The 19,322-nt window shown below is 50.6% G+C and overlaps 1 protein-coding gene across 1 annotated transcript; it reads left to right on the plus strand.

Annotated features, from left to right (window-relative positions):
* Positions 1-12,665: 12,665 nt before the first annotated feature.
* LOC123079800 (auxin transporter-like protein 1) lies at positions 12,666-19,160 on the plus strand. Its single transcript, XM_044502607.1, has 7 exons — positions 12,666-13,140; positions 13,297-13,550; positions 13,656-13,841; positions 14,331-14,443; positions 14,576-14,857; positions 16,685-17,150; positions 18,555-19,160. Exons 2-7 carry the CDS (start codon positions 13,344-13,346, stop codon positions 18,783-18,785), a joined length of 1,485 nt encoding a protein of 494 aa, XP_044358542.1. The 5' UTR covers positions 12,666-13,140; positions 13,297-13,343; the 3' UTR covers positions 18,786-19,160.
* The last annotated feature ends 162 nt before the right edge of the window (positions 19,161-19,322 follow it).

A 19,322-nucleotide genomic window follows, 5' to 3' on the forward strand; every position in this document is an offset into this window, starting at 1 on the left:
AAGAGCCCGTTGCCATCGGTGGCAGACGGCAAAGAGCCTGCATTGCCTCTTTTTTCTGTTTTTCTTATACCCAACCATTTTCACAGCAAATAGATGATACATATATATTTTTCACATGGCAAGTTCACAGCAAACATATGAGATATCCAACACATATAATTTCATCATACATGCATAGTTCCATCAACCATACATAGCAAGTTCCACAGACATGCATCCAACCATACATATTACGATAGTGTCATCCTACCATACATGCATAGTTCATCGATACAAAAGAAACATAGTTCATCCAAACAAGCACTCCATCTATAAAAGCACAAATGGAAAAGAAGCACTCCATCCATGCAAGCTTCCGTGAATTAAATCAAATCTGCAAAATGATAAACAAGATGTTATAAAAAGAAGAAAATGAAGAAGAAGAAGAAGAAGACTATAAGAAGTAAGCATACTTAAGTAAAATGGAGCTAACCTAGAAGAAAATGAAGAAGAAGAAGAAGAAGAAGACTAGAAGAATACTAGAAGAAGAAGAAGAAGAAGAAGACTATAATTAAGCTTATTATGTAAACTTGGTCATTTTGTGCTAACATAAGCAATTTTGGAGTTAACCTATAGGAAACTAAGCATATTAGAGATAACTTAGCACATTAGAGCCAACTTAGGTAAAATGGAGCCAACCTAGCTAATTATGCCATCTTTGAGTGAACTAAGCATATTAGAGCTAACTTATAGCTAACTTATGTCATTTTGGAGAAGAAGAAGAAGAAGAAGACTATAATTAAGCTTATTATGTAAACTTGGTCATTTTGTGCTAACATAAGTAATTTTGGAGCTAACCTATAGGAAACTAAGCATAGTAGAGATAACTTAGCATATTAGAGCCAACTTAGGTAAAATGGAGCCAACCTAGCTAATTATGCCATCTTTGAATGAACTAAGCATATTAGAGCTAACTTATGTCATTTTGGAGAAGAAGAAGAAGAAGAATATATGACATTTATGAGCTAGTTTAGGTGAAATTGATCGTTTGTGAGCTAACCTAGGTGAAATGGATCGTTTATGAGCTAATCTAAGTAAAATGGGTCATTTTTGAGCTAACTTGGGTAAAATGCACCATTTTGGAGCTAACCTAGGTAAGATGGGTCATTTTGGAGCTAACCTGGGTAAAATGGGTCATTTTAGAGCTAACATAGGTAAAATGGATCATTTTGGAGCTAGTCTAGGTAAAATGGGTCATTTTAGAGCTAACTTGGGTAAAATTGATCATTTATGAGCTAACTGAGGTAAAATGGGTCATTTTAGAGCTAACTTGGGTAAAATGGATTGTTTATGAGCTAACTAAGCTAATTATGCTAAGTCTAGGTCATTGTGGTAAGCATATTGGAGGAAATAAGGCTAAGTCTAGGTCTTTATGCATTTGTTAAGCAAAACACTAGAGAAACTTACCATGATCATGGAGGTGTAGGAGCGGGCAGGCTCGTGCCGGTAGCTGGAGAAGGATCGTGCGATGCTTGTCTGGAGTTACGCTGCACCAAAGATCATTTCCAATGTCTCGTTAGCATGATGACACTCAAATGTTAAGACTAGCAAGTAATGTCCATTCAAATTAAACTCACCGTGGTCCCAGGAGCAATCACTGGCATCGGCGGAGCGGTCTGACCGGTCTTCTCGCACACAGACTGCACATTTGGTTTTGACGACTCAGTCATACTAGTTAGTAATGAGACAAACACTACATGAATGTTTTGGCTAATCTGCAGAAGAAACTTACCACAAGGAGCTCGTACATGGCCCTTGCCTGCATGTCATTCCGTGCCCTCTCCTCCTCCAACATCTTTGTCGTCCTCTCCTCCAACTCCCGCTGCCTCTCCGCCGCCTCCGCCAGAAGATTCTCCGTTCTATCTCTCTCACTCTGTATAGCAGCCTGCAACACCACTCCTCGTTACCATTTGTAATCATTGATGGAAGCACACACAATGTAATGGAGAAAGATAGCTGAGTACGTATAACTAACCTTGATGGCGAGTTGGACTGGCCGTTCACGAGGCCTTATCTCAGGAGCGGAGCTCGACTGGCGCGCCTTGATCTCCGGGAGAGTGCTAGGACAACGGATAAGTCCATCTCCAATGGCTATGGAGCCATGGGACCTCCCGCCACCAGATATCATCACCAGCTCTGGATCAATGGGACCCTGGCTCGGGTTAAAGTCCTCCCCTTTCCTCGCCTTCCCCTCATCTCTATATTTCACGAGCTTGTCGTGGGAGGAGATGTTGGTGAAGTTGTTTGCATCATCGAGGTCAGACGGAGAGAATGCCTTGACTTTCTTGAAAGAGGCAGTGTGGGCCATGGCATACAGGTCGTACACCTCTGGCACCTTATCCGCCTTATTGTAGCGTGCCTGAAAGAGAGAAACAAAGTAAATTAGTAATTAAAGGGCTCAAGCTAGCATGATGAATGAATTGCATGAATCATGAAGCAAACCACATACCCAGTTCCGCCCGAACTGATATAAGTTGGAGCTGCCTTGATGGTGTGGCACACCTTCCATTTGGGCACGTTTGTCCTTGGCCGCGTTGTGGACGGCTAGCCATTCTTTTGAGCACCACTCATTGACCAACACCTCCCAACAATCCATCCGATCCGCACACCATCTCGGAGGCGCCTAAGTTAGCAAATAGAAACTTGAGCGCTACGGCTATGAATTACTAAATGAAGGAAGTAAGTACAAGGCCTTAAGAATTACCTTCATGTACTGCTCCTTACTTAGGAACTTATCGCGGCACGCCGGCTTGGGCTTCTTGATACCACGCAAGGCGTAGTAGTCTCGAACAGCCTGCACCCGAGCCTCGTGCCGTAAGTTCTGTAGTAGGCGCTTGCAGACGTTCTCGATAACATTTGCCGCCTCCTCCTCGTATCCCTCCTCACACCTGTAGAATGTCTGCAATCAAATGAGACAATATTGATTAGTACAATTAATAACTAGCTAGTTGAAGATTTTTAAATGTGTAAAGGAGAAATTACCCAGAACTTTCTGATCACCACGTCTGCCCTCGTGTCGCACAAGACACCGTCGATAATCTCACCCGGCGGGGCCGGGGCAGCCAAGTAGTGCTCCCAGCTCAATCCAAGCTCTGGAAGCCGACCCTCACCAGGCAACGTGACAAACCCCGGGAAGTTTTGCCGGCAAAGCACTCCAAGGACGGAGTTGGGCCGGCGGACACTATGATGGTGGTCCCAACCCCTACAGCATGACAAGGCCAACGCATTAGATATTTGAAGAAACGTGAATGCAGAAGGTACAAAAAGATTAAATGCACTTACCTCTCCCCATCAGGGTAAATCAACCACCTCTGCTCGCGGGTCGCCGGCACGGACGGGAGCCGTGTACAACCACGCTGGTAGACGGTGCCCCCTCCTCCTCAATATCAGTCGGCTCCCCGCCATCATCAGCATGGCCACTCGGCCCCTCAGGCTCATCCGGCCAGGTACCCCATCCAGACGTGTGCTCCTCCGGGGTCTCGTGGGGCCGAAGGCCGGGCCCGTCGACCCGAGGCTCGTGGGCCGAAGGCTCGTGGACCGGAGTCCGTGTAGCCTCCTCCTCGGACGAGTCCACCCTAGCAGTCACGTGCTCGGGTGAAACAGCTGGGGGTGGCGGCGAGGAAGGCGCCCTAGCAGTCACCCTACCTCCTCTCCCGCGACCACGTGCTCCTCTCTTCTTCCCTCCCTTACCTCGTCCCCTGCTGGGCACCGCTGTCGACGAAGAAGGGCCCGGCGGTGTCGCCATACTGTCCAGCAACGCTCGGCGGAGAGGTGCGTGTGGAATGGAAGACCTCCCACCACGCGCCGACGAAGAAGGGGCCTCGGAGCGCTCCCGACCAGCGCCCACCATCTTTCAACACCTGCCATGACAAAGAGTAAACGAAATTAGTACAACATAAAAAAATACCGACATGAATAATAATATATGATGTTTTTCATAACAAAATCAAAAAATATATATGATGTTTAAATCTACCCGATCAACACAATTATATATGATGTTTCTCATAACAAAATCGAAAAATATATGATGTCAGGGTGTCGGGGGTCGGGGTCGGGGTGTCGTGCCGGGGTGTCGGGGTGGCGTGTCGGGGTCTGGGTGTCGGGGGTCGGGGTGTCGTGTCGGTGTCGGGGTGCCGTGTCGGGGTCGGGGTGCTGTTTCGGGGTCGGGGTGTCGTGTCGGGGTCGGAGTGTCGTGTCGGGGTGTCGTGTCGGGGTCGGGGTGTCGGGGTCGGGGTGTCGGGGTGTGGTGACGGGGTCAGGGTGTCGGGGTCAGGGGGTCGGGGAGTGGTGTCGGGGTCGGGGTGTTTCCTTCTCTCCTTTTTCTTCTTTCCTTCTCTTCTTCTTCTTCTTCTTCTTCTTCTTCTTCTTCTTCTTCTTCTTTCCTTTCTTCTTTTTCTTTTTTCCTTCTCTTCTTCTTCTTTTATTTCTTCCTTATTTTCCTTTTTCCTCTTCTTCTCATCTTCTCCTCTTTTTCTTCTTCTTCTTCTTCTTCTTCTCCTCCTCCTCCTCTTCTTCTTCTTCTTCTTCTTCTTCCCCCTTCTACATATTCTTCTTTTCTTCTTCTTCTTTTTTCATTTTTTTCTACTTCTTATAATTATATAACTAATTAACTAAAACCCATGCACTAGTCTAATCTAATATAATCTAGCACTAAATCTAACACTAACACATATCTAGTCTAATCTAATAATTAAACAGCAAAAAAGAAAAAACAGAAGAAAAAAACTCACCGGAGATGGCGTTGGCCGGGGCTTCGCAGCGGCAGGGTGGCGGTGGCGACGGGGGCCACAGGGCTTCGGGGCGGTGGCGCCGGGGGCGACGGTGGCGCCGGGGCGCTGGGCAGGTGGTGGGGGCGGCGGGGCGCCGCGGCGGTGGGCTGTTCGGGCGGTGGGGCGGCAGGGCGCCGCGGCTGTGGGCCGTTCGGGCGACGGGGCAAGGGGTGATGGGGCGGCGGGGCGACGGGGCAAGGGGGCGGCGGCGGGTGGTGGGGCAAGAGGGGCGACGGAGCGAGGGGCGATGGGTGGGCGGGTGGCGGGGCAAGGGGGCGGCGGCAGGTGCTGGGGGCGGCGGCGGGTGGCGGTGGTTGTCGGGGAGGAGACAGAAACAGAGAAATGGAGGGGCGGGGTGGGGCTCGGCCGTTCGTTAGGTTAGCTCTTTGTTGTCCGCCCCACCTTTGTCGTCCGCTTTTTTTCTCTTTGCCGTCTGCTGGCAGACGGCAAAGAAGGGGGCCTGTTAAGTTTTTTATGATCAGCTCGTTAGCAGGGGCACCTCTCTCTTTGCCGTCTGCCAGCTGACGGCAAAGATTCTTTGCCGTCCGCTAGCGGACGGCAAAGAATTGGCTGATGGCAAAGACCTTCTTTGCCATCAGCCAGTTCGTTGCCGTCCATTTTCCTGAAGCGGACGGCAAAGAACAGCCAGCAGACGGCAAAGAACTGGCAGACGGCAAATAAGCTAATTCCAGTAGTGCTTCTTCTTGTAGACGTTGTTGGGCCTCCAAGCGCAGAGGTTTGTAGGACAGTAGCAAATTTCCCTCAAGTGGATGACCTAAGATTTATCAATTCGTGGGAGGCGTAGGATGAAGATGGTCTCTCTCAAGCAACCCTGCAACCAAATAACAAAGAGTCTCTTGTGTCCCCAACACACCCAATACAATGGTAAATTGTATAGGTGCACTAGTTCGGCGAAGAGATGGTGATACAATTATAATATGGATGGTAGATATAAGTTTTTGTAATCTGAAAATATAAAAACAGCAAGGTAACAAGTGGTAAAAGTGAGCGTAAACGGTATTGCAATGCTAGGAAACAAGGCCCAAGGTTCATACTTTCACTAGTGCAAGTTCTCTCAACAATAATAACATAATTGGATCATATAACTATCCCTCAACGTGCAACAAAGAGTCACTCCAAAGTCACTAATAGCGGAGAACAAACGAAGAGAATTATTGTTGGGTACGAAACCACCTCAAAGTTATTCTTTCTGATCAATCTATTCAAGAGTCCGTAGTAAAATAACACGAAGCTATTCTTTCCGTTCGATCTATCATAGAGTTCATACTAGAATAACACCTTAAGACACAAATCAACCAAAACCCTAATGTCACCTAGATACTCCAATGTCACCTCAAGTATCCGTGGGCATGATTATATGATATGCATCACACAATCTCAAATTCATCTATTCAACCAACACAAAGAACTTCAAAGAGTGCCCCAAAGTTTCTACCGGAGAGTCAAGACGAAAACGTGTGCCAACCCCTATGCATAAGTTCACAAGGTCACTGAACCTGCAAGTTGATCACCAAAACATACATCAAGTAGATCACGTGAATATCCCATTGTCACCACAGATAAGCACATGCAAGACATACATCAAGTGTTCTCAAATCCTTAAAGACTCAATCCGATAAGATAACTTCAAAGGGAAAACTCAATCCATTACAAGAGAGTAGAGGGGGAGAAACATCATAAGATCCAACTATAATAGCAAAGCTCGCGATACATCAAGATCATGCCATATCAAGAACACGAGAGAGAGAGAGAGAGATCAAACACATAGCTACTGATACATACCCTCAGCCCCAAGGGTGAACTACTCCCTCCTCGTCATGGAGAGCGCCGGGATGATGAATATGGCCACTGGTGAGGGATCCCCCCTCCGGCAGAGTGCCGGAATAGGGTCCCGATTGGTTTTTGGTGGCTACAGAGGCTTGCGGCGGCGGAACTCCCGATCTATGCTGCTCCTCGATGATTTTAGGGTATATGGAGATATATAGGCGAAAGAAGTCGGTAAGGGGGGCCACGAGGGGCCCACGAGGGTGGAGGGCGCCCCCGGGGGGGTGGGCGTGCCCCCCTGCCTCGTGCTGTCCTCGTTGATCTCGTGGCGTGCACTCCAAGTCTCTTGTATTGCTTTCTTTCCAGAAATAACTTTTCCGAAGGTTTCATTCCGTTTGGACTCCGTTTGATATTCCTTTTCCGCGAAACACTGAAACAAGGGAAAAACAGAAACTGGCACTGGGCTCTGGGTCAATAGGTTAGTCCCCAAAATAATATAAAAGTGCATAGTAAAGCCCATTAAACATCCAAGATGGATAATATAATAGCATGAATACTTCATAAATTATGGATACGTTGGAGACGTATCACTATAGAACTTATTGGAGGCTTCATATGTCTCAATCCGGGCATTTGCTTGAAATATTAACATCAACTCCTGGAACATCTCTTATGCTCCATGTCGTTCAAAACGTCGTTGAAGTCCCGGTTCTAAGCCGTAAAGCATGGCGCACTGAACTATTGAGTAGTCATCAGCTTTGTTCTGCCAGACGTTCACAATGTCCGGTGTTGCTCCTGCAGCGGGTCTTGCACCTAGCGGTGCTTCCAAGACGTAGTTCTTCTATGCAGCAATGAGGATGATCCTCAAGTTACGGACCCAGTCGTGTAGTTGCTACCATCATCTTTCAACTTAGCTTTCTCTAGGAACGCATTAAAATTCAAAGGAACAGTAGCACGGGCCAATAATCTACAACAACATAGACATGCAAAATACTATCAGGTACTAAGTTCATGATAAATTAAAGTTCAATTAATCATATTACTTAAGAACTCCCACTTAGATAGACATCCCTCTAATCATCTAAGTGATCACGTGATCCAAATCAACTAAACCATGTCCGATCATCACGTGAGATGGAGTAGTTTTCAATGGTGAACATCACTATGTTGATCATATCTACTATATGATTCATGCTCGACCTTTCGGTCTCAGTGTTCCGAGGCCATATCTGCATATGCTAGGCTCGTCAAGTTTAACCTGAGTATTCTGCGTGTGCAAAACTGGCTTGCACCCGTTGTATATGAATGTAGAGCTTATCACACCTGGTCATCACGTGGTGTCTCGGCACGACGATCTGTAGGAACGGTGTGTACTCAGGGAGAACACTTGTACCTTGAAATTTAGTGAGAGATCATCTTATAATGCTACCGCCGTACTAAGCAAAATAAGATGCATAAAGGATAAACATCACATGCAATCAAAAAATGTGACATGATATGGCCATCATCATTTTGTGCTCATGATCTTCATCACCGAAGCATCGTCATGATCTCCATAGTCACCGGCGCGACACCTTGATCTCCATCGTAGCATCATTGTCGTCTCGCCAACTATTGTTTCTACGACTATCGCTACCGCTTAGTGATAAAGTAAAAAACAATTATATGGCGATTGCATTGCATACAATAAAGTGACAACCATATGGCTCCTGCCAGTTGCCGATAACTCTGTTAGAACACATGATCATCTCATACAACAATTTATATATCATCACGTCTTGACCATATCACATCACAACATGCCCTGCAAAAACAAGGTAGACGTCCTCTACTTTGTTGTTGCAAGTTTTACGTGGCTGCTACGGGCTTAGCAAGAACCGTTCTTACCTACGCATCAAAACCACAACGATTTTTCATCAAGTGTGTTGTTTTAACCTTCAACAAGGACCGAGCGTAGTCACACTCGATTCAACTAAAACTGGAGAAACAGACACCCACTAGCCACCTGTGTGCGAAGCACGTCAGTCGAACCAGTCTCATGAACGCGGTCATGTAATGTCGGTCTGGGCCGCTTCATCCAACAATACCGACGAATCAAAGTATGACATGCTGGTAAGCAGTATGACTATTATCGCTACAACTCTTCGTGTTCTACTCGTGCATATAACATCTACGCATAAACCTGGCTTTGATATCACTGTTGGGGAATGTAGTATTTCAAAATTTTGCCTACGATCACGCAAGATATATGTAGGATAAGCATACCAACGAGCGGGGAGAGTGTGTCCACATACCCTCGTAGACCGAAAGTGGAAGCGCTAAGTAACGCGGTTGATGTAGTCGAACGTCTTCGCGATCCAACCGATCAAGTACCGAACGCATGACACCTCCGCGATCTGCACACGTTCAGCTTGGTGACGTCCCTCGAACTCTAGATCCAACTGAGGCCAAGGGAGAGTTCCGTCAGCACGACGGCGTGGTAACGGTGATGATGAAGTTACCAGCGCAGGGCTTCGCCTAAGCACTACGAAGATATGACCGAGGTGGAAAACTGTGGAGGGGGGCACCGCACACGGCTAAAGATCAACTTGTGTGTCTATGGGGTGCCCCCCTCCCCCGTATATAAAGGAGGGAGGAGGGGAGGGCCGGCCGGCCCCTAGGGCGCACCCCAAGAGGGGAATCCTACTAGGACTCCAAGTCCTAGTAGGAATCCACCAAGAGGGAGAGAGGGAGAAGGAAGGAGAGGGAGAAGGAAAGGGGGGCGCCGCCCCACCCCCTTCCCTTGTCCAATTCGGACTCCAAGGGGGCGCGGCCTGCCCTAGCTGCCCTCCTCTCTCTCCACTAAGGCCCATGGTGGCCCATTAGTTCCCCCGGGGGGTTCCGGTAACCCCTCCGGCACTCCGGTTTTACCTGAAACTATTCGGAACACTTCCGGTGTCCGAATAACATGGTCCAATATATCAATCTTCATGTCTCGACCATTTCGAGACTCCTCGTCATGTCCGTGATCTCATCCGGGACTCCAAACAACCTTCGGTACATCAAATCACATAAACTCATAATAACAATCGTCATCGAACGTTAAGCGTGCGGACCCTACGGGTTCGAGAACTATGTAGACATGACCGAGACATATCTCCGGTCAATAACCAATAGCGGAACCTGGATGCTCATATTGGCTCCTACATATTCTACGAAGATCTTTATCGGTCAAACCGCATAACAACATACGTTGTTCCCTTTGTCATCGGTATGTTACTTGCCCGAGATTCGATCGTCGGTATCCTCATACCTAGTTCAATCTCGTTACCGGCAAGTCTCTTTACTCGTTCCGTAATGCATCATCCCGCAACTAACTCATTAGTCACATTGCTTGCAAGGCTTATAGTGATGTGCATTACCGAGAGGGCCCAGAGATACCTCTCCGACATTCAGAGTGGCAAATCCTAATCTCGATCTATGCCAACTCAAGAAACACCATCGGAGACACCTGTAGAGCATCTTAATAATCACCCAGTTACGTTGTGACGTTTGATAGCACACTAAGTGTATCAATAAACTAAACGATCATAATGCTAAGCTAACGGATGGGTCTTGTCCATCACATCATTCTCTAATGATGTGATCCCGTTCATCAAATGACAACTCATGTCTATGGCTAGGAAACTTAACCATCTTTGATTAACCAGCTAGTCAAGTACATGCATACTAGGGACACTCTGTTTGTCTATGTATTCACACATGTACTAAGTTTCCGGTTAATACAATTTTAGCATGAATAATAAACATTTATCATGATATAAGGAAGTATAAATAACAACTTTATTATTGCCTATAGGGCATATTTCCTTCAAATGTTGTACGTCGGGCGTGGATGTCGGCCCAGTCACAGGCTCCGAGGGCGCCGTTGTTCCACCAGATCTGATAGGGCGTCAATCCATGGACTCGGTCGACCGCCATTGGGCTGCCTAGTGTGTGGACCTTCGACGGTGCGCACAGATCTGGGTTATGCGGTGCTCTAGCATGATTTGCGTTGGTGGCTCACTGGCGGGAGGACGGTGTGCAGGTGTGGTGATGCGCCGGGCGGCAGCGGAGCTGGCTGGCTGCGCATCATCGGCCCGTCTCTTGGTGAGAGGCGGGCAAGGTTTGGCCTTTTCGGCCCCTGAGCGGTGACTTCGGGTGGTGGACATGGTGGGTCCCTTCTGATAGGGCCGTCATCTGGGTGCTGGTGGGTCGTCTTGACCGTGATGGTGGCGAGGCGGCTCACGCGGAGGCGTCCATGGTGCAGGTGTGGACGTCGGGGCTTCGGCTTGCGACCAAGCCACAATTATGGGCGTCGTCTACTTCATATTGAGCTACCTCTACTTGTCAATTGGTGGCTATGCGTGTGGTGTTTGGATAGTGGATTTTTGTGGTGGAGGGTCATTTTTTTGGGTGAAACCGACACTATCGGTGCCGGTGTCAGCGATGCTCCTGAGCGTCGTTTTCCTCCTTGGAGGCGTCATCGTAGGTTGTCCTTACCTACCTTGTGCCCGGGGTGAAAATCCTCGACATGATGGACTGGGCGGCGGCGACACGGTGGCATCATCATCTTCTTGGAGGCTCGAGGGCCTATCTACTGGTGGTTGATGGCGTCAGTGGATGGCAGCTCCTTCTCTTCGTGTTGACGGTACTCAAACCTCAAAGGTGGTGCTCTTTAGGTGTGCTAGTTCGGAGGCCTCCCTGTCCTGGCGTCAGTTTTCATTTGAGCTCTGGGGTGAGCAGCTTCATCGTCCGACGGTGCGGTGCCCTTCGAGCCAGGGCGAGGGGGCAGAGGGCTCCTCTCGGCGATGAACACAATGTCGTTGTTTCCGTCGGTGGTCACGTGATGGCGTTGGCATGACCTCCTTCGGCGGCTAGTCTCCTTCTCGAGTTGGCTTTGTTCCTTGCTCCGGCTGCTCGATTCCGACAAAGGGTTCCTCTGACTCTAGGCAGCGCTTCAAGTTTTCACTCGATGTTGCGTGTTGTCTATGGTGCTTTCTTGCTATTGGGCCCAACACCTTTGTATCTTGTCAGTCCTTTTCTTTTATTTGGTTTTTGTGTTGTGTTGTTCTGTTGGTTGTAAGGATTTCATAATTTAAAACCGGGCGACAGCCTCCTTGTAAAAAAAAAAATAGGTTACGGAGGGAGTAGATTTTAGAGACTCCTATCCCGATGGACTGTGCCAAGGGTATGCAAGTACCATTAGATGATGAACAGTATACCCTCAAAGAAAATAGAGTATGATGAATAGTATACTCTTTTTTGCGATGAATGAATAGTATACTTAATGATTGTTTTTTGCAGAATTCAATGTTCATTTGATGGACCAAATCGAACACTCATACCCCGTATTAGTACCCACAAGAACCGTCTTTCCAGTGGGACGTACGGCCTGTGGCGGCCAAGCTAGTACTAGCTAGCAAGGCTCGTACAGCAGCAGATGATCCCCTCCTCTACCGGCGGCCGGGCCCCGGACTCACCCACCCACCCGGAGATGGCAATATTCAATCCGGCGTCAGTCAGCCATGAGTAGTTTCAGTACACACACACAGGCGTTCTTCCTCCTTCGCACCCTCAATCTCTGAAGGAAATAAAAGAAAGGGGATCCAGCAGCAGCAGGCATGGAGCGAAGACTTTTGACATGCCGGCAGTTAATACGGCCGGCCTCTGCTCTCACTTCATGCCGTTGCTTCGAACGCCTCCTTCTTCCTCCTTCCCTGTGGGCTGTGGTGTGGTGACCGGTGAGGTGAATTTTTTAGTCCGATCAAGTCACCGCCATAAAGAAGGCCCACGTCGGGCAAGATTTACCACTCCCACCCACTGTTCTTTCTTTCTACTGCACCCACGAAGTGTGGACAGAGACACACAGAGGGGAGAGAGGGAGAGAAGAAAGATTATTAAAAAAGAATAGACAGAATGGAAGAGAAGGGCAAAATGCAAAAGGGGGCGAGAAAATCAGGGGGAAAAGTGGGGTGTTGGAAACGAAGGCCAGGCCAGCCGAGCAGAGCTGTTCGTTGTTGTTATAAAGCCGCAACTTGTTCCCTTCCCCCTCCCTCCCAATCTGCCTGCGCTCCGCTCCCTCATCACTCTCCCCCCTCCGCGCCCGCCGGATCACCCGCCGGCCTCCGCTCTCTCTCTCTCTCCACCATCGCCTACGAGCTAGGAGTAGTGGGCTACGACCTACGAGTGAGTGATAGCCCGCAACTCTGTCCCGCCATTACTCCACCCTCATAACAGAGGAAGCAGGGAGCAGAGGAGGCGGAGAAGAGCCGGGAAAGAGCACGCCGGCAGGCAGAGAGTAATCCTTCCGCTCTGCGGCCGTACCTTCACCCGGGCGGCGCGGCGGCCACCACCACCACGCTCCTAGGCTCCTAGCTAGCTAGCTACCGTAGCTACGAGCGAGCCAGCAGAGAGCCCACTCCTGCATCAATCGCACAGTAAATTCCGGCGCACCCTGCATTCACTGCCCCGTCCGTCCGGCCGGCCAAATCTTTTCTGATCCTCCTCCTCATCGCGAGAAAAGGTTCGTCTCTCCTCTCTTCTCTCCGTGCCGGTGTTTCAGAGGCTGCCGTTCCCGTTTCGTTTTTATATTGGCCTCTCGCGCTCGTATTGGGCGGAGAGTCTGCCTGTGCTGTCCTCCTGGATCTTGATCCCTCTGCTCTGCTCCGTCCGTACACAGCAAAGCACAGCGCAGCCGCGTGGTGAGAGAACGGGGGAGAGGCGAGGATGGTGCCGCGCGAGCATGGGGACGAGGCCATCGTGGCGGACGGGCACGGCAAGGAGGAGGAGGTCGGGGTGATGGGCGTGAGCAGCGGCGGCGCGGACGGCGACGAGGAGCAGCACGGCGGCGGCGGCGGCAAGTTCAGCGTGACCAGCTTCCTCTGGCACGGCGGCTCCGTGTGGGACGCCTGGTTCAGCTGCGCCTCCAACCAGGTACCATGTCTGTCTTTCTGAGCATCGATCGCCATGATGTTGAAGAAGAAGACGATGATGATTGACTGATGATGAACGGGATGGGTTCTTGTTGCTTGATTGCAGGTGGCGCAGGTGCTGCTGACGCTGCCCTACTCCTTCTCGCAGCTGGGGATGCTCTCGGGCATCCTGCTGCAGCTCTTCTACGGCTTCCTCGGCAGCTGGACCGCCTACCTCATCAGCGTCCTCTACGTCGAGTACCGCTCCCGCAAGGAGAAGGAGGGCGTCAGCTTCAAGAACCACGTCATCCAGGTACCCACCCCTTCTCCCCTGCCCCTTCCTGCAATCCATGGCGTGCTCCCCTCCCTCTTCTTCGCTAACGGATTGCAGTTCCCGGCCGGCTTCGCCAAACGGACACGCCTTTCTGTCGGCCGCTGCCGATCCGGCCCTGGCTGCAAAAATACGAAAATGCTCTCCTTTTTTCAGCCAAAATAATAATTAAAAACGGCCCTGCTTCACGCGTTAGATATGCAGTCTCTTCAAGTTGCTTGCCGAACGGAAAGTGAGAGCTGAGAGCTGCAAATGCAGTGGGCTGCTCCTTCCTTAATCCTTCCCTTTTAGTCCCAAAACCAAAACCACATTTGCTCCCAAGTAATAATCACCATGCTTAATGATTGAAGCAAGGCGGTACGCATGTACTGGATACATGATGTGGTACTAGTGAGTAGTAGTAACTGTGGTTGATTAATGGCGAAGGAATGAAGCAAGAATTACTACTAACCAAGTTTTGATGTTGACCAGTGGTTCGAGGTGCTGGACGGGCTGCTGGGCCCGTACTGGAAGGCGGCCGGGCTGGCCTTCAACTGCACCTTCCTGCTCTTCGGCACCGTCATCCAGCTCATCGCCTGCGCCAGGTCAGTCAGTCCTCAGCCGCCCCACACACACATCCATCGCTCTCATCATCCTACTCCTACCACTGTGTGTCCAGTTCAGTTGCTGAGATGAGCTAGTAGTAAATAAATAAAATTTTATTTACTTGCTTACAGTAACATCTACTACATCAACGACCGGCTGGACAAGCGGACGTGGACGTACATCTTCGGCGCCTGCTGCGCCACCACCGTCTTCATCCCGTCCTTCCACAACTACCGGATCTGGTCCTTCCTGGGCCTGGGCATGACCACCTACACGGCCTGGTACCTGGCCATCGCCGCGCTCATCAACGGGCAGGTGGAGGGCGTCACCCACACCGGCCCCAACAAGCTCGTCCTCTACTTCACCGGCGCCACCAACATCCTCTACACCTTCGGCGGACACGCCGTCACCGTGTAAGCACCCTCAACCCTTCTCTCCTTTTTCACAGCTTATTTATTGATTTATTTGTTTGCTCGGTAAGTAAGTAAATTACTGCTAGTGGTACTCTGTCTGACGAAGAAGAAGAAGAAGGGCGGTGAGCTTTCCGCCGGGCTGCAGCAGCTTTTGCCTGTGGATCGGGAGGACATGTCCGCACTGGATTGGAAACCCACTTCTATCTTCCATTCCAATGGTCCCCCGGCCCTCACCCCATTCCGGTCCATGGTACTTGCAGCAGTACCACACTAGCATGACAGTACACTGCTGTACTGAGTTAATCTTGATTAACTTACTAAACAAGATTGTAGCTTTGCATCTAGCTAGCCCCATCCATCCACCCCACGGGGCGGCACAGATCCCAAATGCACAGCCAGGGGCACTTAAAAACTTCCATATAGGCCATGGTGGTGGGAACTAGCCTCCTTTGGTTTAGCTTAGCTTAGCTTAGCATCCGTTTCGAAAAAAAAGCTTAGCTTAGCTTAGCTTAGCTAGCTTGCGGCCATCAGTGAGTCCAGTCCAGTCCGATCGAGCTCGGTGCGCTCATGTGCGGTGATGCACCCAAAAGGTCCTCCCTGCCAGTACCAGCACCCACACACACATGATACAGTCTAGTCTAATCTAGAGGAGGGGAAAAGAATTGGGGCGCGGTATATTTCAGATCTCCGGCCACCATGCATTAGACTAGAGCCCTTTATTCCCATTGCTCCTCTGCCGCTGCGATTAATTAATTAGTATTAATCAAGTTGATTGGATCATTGGTGTTTCCTGGTAGCTAGCTTGGCCATGATTTGAGGCCATGCGGGGGAGGAATAATTAGCTTCTTCTTCATCACTGAGTGTCTGAGTGCGGTGTTCAAACACCCCGGTCGCTGCTCGCTAGTGGCCGCCGATGGGCCGGAGATTTGAGCCATTTTTATAGTGATCTCGTCTATATCTCGTAGCCTCGGCGACCAGGGCACTACTATTAAGTAAGTACAGTAGTTGCTTATGCAGCTAGTGGTGGCGTAAAAACGAAAATGCTTTGGTATTGATGGGAGTGAAAGAAAAGGACTGGCCATGGCTGGTTTCATTGAATTGAATTCAGCTAGTGCGGAGTTCACATCAAGAAATGCAATTCCGTCCTGGCCGGACCGGGACGTGCGTGAATGTTGTGACATATCGTCATCTGCTGGTGATGATTCCGTTCCGCTCATCTTGCCATCGTCTTGATGTTTTAGCCTAGTGGAGTGAGGGGCACGCTGACCTACTACTGTTACTTTAAGAAGTTGCATCTAAAGAGGAACATCTCGTGGTGTCCTTGTTCACCTTGGATGGCATTTCCACTCACCGTTTTCTGATCTCCGACAAGTTCGAAGTCCAGTTAGGTGGTTACTGCAACTAGCAGCTCGTGGTGGAGTGGCCATTAGTACTGTATATATAATCTGCAACGGACTTATTTGGCCGTATTTGCCGGGATCCTCTATTATTTGACCGGAGGATTGAGCTAAGTCGTGCACGCATGTGTGGTTGAGTGAGTGAAAGCTCGTCAGCAAGATTCCCCCTGCCGCCACGATCGATCTTCTTTGCAACCCAACTGCATCTGCGTGATTAGGAAGAAGCCTTTCTTCCGTAGCATTTGTGCCAACTGAAGTCTCTGCGTCCATCATTGACCCAAATGCATGTGCAGAGGCCGTTTTGTCCGTTAATTTCCTACTTCTTCTTCCATGATGATTATTGAATGATGCTCTGCCATTTCGTTTATATAAACAGTTGTTTGTCAATAATGGTGGTGATGCTAATGTTGATTGCATGTTGGATGTGCAGGGAGATCATGCACGCGATGTGGAAGCCGGCCAAGTTCAAGTACATCTACCTGCTGGCGACGCTGTACGTGTTCACGCTGACGCTGCCGTCGGCGTCGGCCATGTACTGGGCGTACGGGGACGAGCTGCTGGCGCACGCCAACGCCTTCTCGCTGCTGCCCAAGACGGCGTGGCGGGACGCGGCCGTCATCCTCATGCTCATCCACCAGTTCATCACCTTCGGCTTCGCCTGCACGCCGCTCTACTTCGTGTGGGAGAAGGTGATCGGCATGCACGACACCAAGAGCGTCTGCCTCCGCGCCCTCGCCAGGCTCCCCATCGTCGTCCCCATCTGGTTCCTCGCCATCATCTTCCCCTTCTTCGGCCCCATCAACTCCGCCGTCGGCGCCCTCCTCGTCAGCTTCACCGTCTACATCATCCCCGCCCTCGCCCACATGCTCACCTACCGATCCGCATCCGCACGCGCCGTGAGCCTCCTCTACTCTTCTCTTCATGCATTGCATTTCTTTTGCATCTAGGAGGACCATACTGTGCTGGCTTTGAGAAGAAGCTTACTAATTAGCATGTTCTTGCTAGTAAATGTGTGATGCTGCCGTGCGCCTAATTTCTTTCTCATCACTGTAGGAAGAGTACTGGTACCACTGCTTTTTCTTTCTTTATTAGATTAGATTAGAGATCCGACCAGCTTAGCCAATCATTGCCAATAGGATCGTCCATCGATGATTAAGGATGGGATGAGTGAGGCCGTGCATTGCCGGCTCCAGCTGCATGCATGCATGCATTGCATGGCCCGGTTCGCTGCTCTTGGTAGCAGCGTAGCACCACCAGTCCAGTACCACCACATCCATGGTCTGGTCCATCACGCATCAACAGTGGCCCGCCCGATTCATCCATGGTCCATGCATGGCGCGCGCATGAACAGCGGCCCGATTGCAACGCAACGCGCATCGGAGGCAGAGGGACGTGCAATGGAATAGACAGTGGAGGTCGATCCGTGCACGTACCACATGCACTGTTGACTGCACAGCCCCAGGTGGCCCCGCCGCCTCCTGCTGAGGAGCGGCACTGCTGCTACCACGAATCCCCAATCATTGAGTCCGGCCAACGGCCACATTAATCCGCCCCGACAAGGATTTGGATCCTCGATCCCTCTCCTCCGTCTGCAACGAACGTCCGTCCGTTGGTTCGGCCGTCGCTGCTATGGATGTGGCTGCTATGGCAAATGGCATGGCGAATTAGGAGGTTTCTCCCAGGCTTAGTACCATCCTACATATGGTCCATCCCGTAGGTGAGCCTGCCCCGAATTGCAGCTAATAGCTATGGCTGGTCCCTCCCCGGCCGCACAGGAGCAGAGGGGAAGCATCCAAACCGTCCGTCCCTCCCTGGCAGAGACTTTTGCGCGAGCGACGGGGCCGGTCGTGGGCTCGCCGCCGGCCGGGATGGATGGCGACCGTTGACATGGCGGGATCCGATCTCCTGTTACTTTGGGCGTTGCCCATAGTACTGTCATGAGTCCCCGGAAGCTAGCCGAGCGACGGGGGCGCCGGTCGCCGTCGCGGCGTTGGCCCGGCGCGTCTGGACTCTCACTGGCTTTTCGCACGGGTGATAGATGGATAGCATGCGGCGCCGCTGGAGACGGACGTCGACCGATGGGGATATCGCGGCGTGGGTTGCAGGGTCCCTTTCTTTCCCGCCCTCGATTCCTTCCTTTCCAAACGAACACGCATAACATTTTTTTGGGCTCCGTTTCAAAAACATTTATTTTGCTCCATGTCATTCCATGCATTGCATCCATCGTCCATCTTGCTGTCCACATCATACTCTGTTTTTTTTCTGACGAGTCTCCTTGTGGTTTTGCAACGATTGAACAGAACGCGGCGGAGAAGCCGCCCTTCTTCCTGCCGAGCTGGACGGGGATGTTCGTGCTCAACGCCTTCATCGTGGTGTGGGTGTTCGTGGTCGGCTTCGGCCTCGGCGGCTGGGCCAGCATGGTCAACTTCATCCGCCAGATCAACACCTTCGGCCTCTTCGCCAAGTGCTACCAGTGCCCCAAGCCCGGCGCCGCCATCGTCGCTCCTGGCCCCTCCTCCTTGCACCACTAGCTCCCTCGCCGTCGCCCGGGACCGTGACACTGCCATGCCACTGGCCGGTGGGAAGCAAGCAAGGAGCTCGAGAAGCTTCCCCTCCCGCTCCCGGCGGCCGGCACGGCGGATCCATTACTGTTGCTTGCTAGGTTTTGGTCGCCTTGTAATATACAAGCCTCGCCTCTCCTAGGGCGTCCGTCAGTGTCACACCGCACCGTAGTAGAACAGCAGGGTGACCGGGTCCCTAAGACCACGTCCGTTGCTTCCCCCTGCCAGACCCGTTGGTAGTACGTACGTACGTGTCCGTGTGTTTGTGTTTGGCTTGCCCCACCAATATATATGTGATGGTCTTCATGGCTTATAAGATTTGCATGCAGCTCATGGGACATTTCATATGATGATGAATTGAATTGATGATGGTATTAACATACTTACATCCTGTAGGATCTGTTTCTTTTTTTTTTTTTTTACTCTCTCCCCCGCTGGATCGAAGTGTATTGTAAGCGCAAGCGAGCGAGTGATTGTGAACTGTAATGGAGACGATCGATCGGTGTT

Source organism: Triticum aestivum, chromosome 3D (assembly GCF_018294505.1).
Source record: "Triticum aestivum cultivar Chinese Spring chromosome 3D, IWGSC CS RefSeq v2.1, whole genome shotgun sequence".
Classification (NCBI taxonomy): Eukaryota; Viridiplantae; Streptophyta; class Magnoliopsida; order Poales; family Poaceae; genus Triticum; species Triticum aestivum.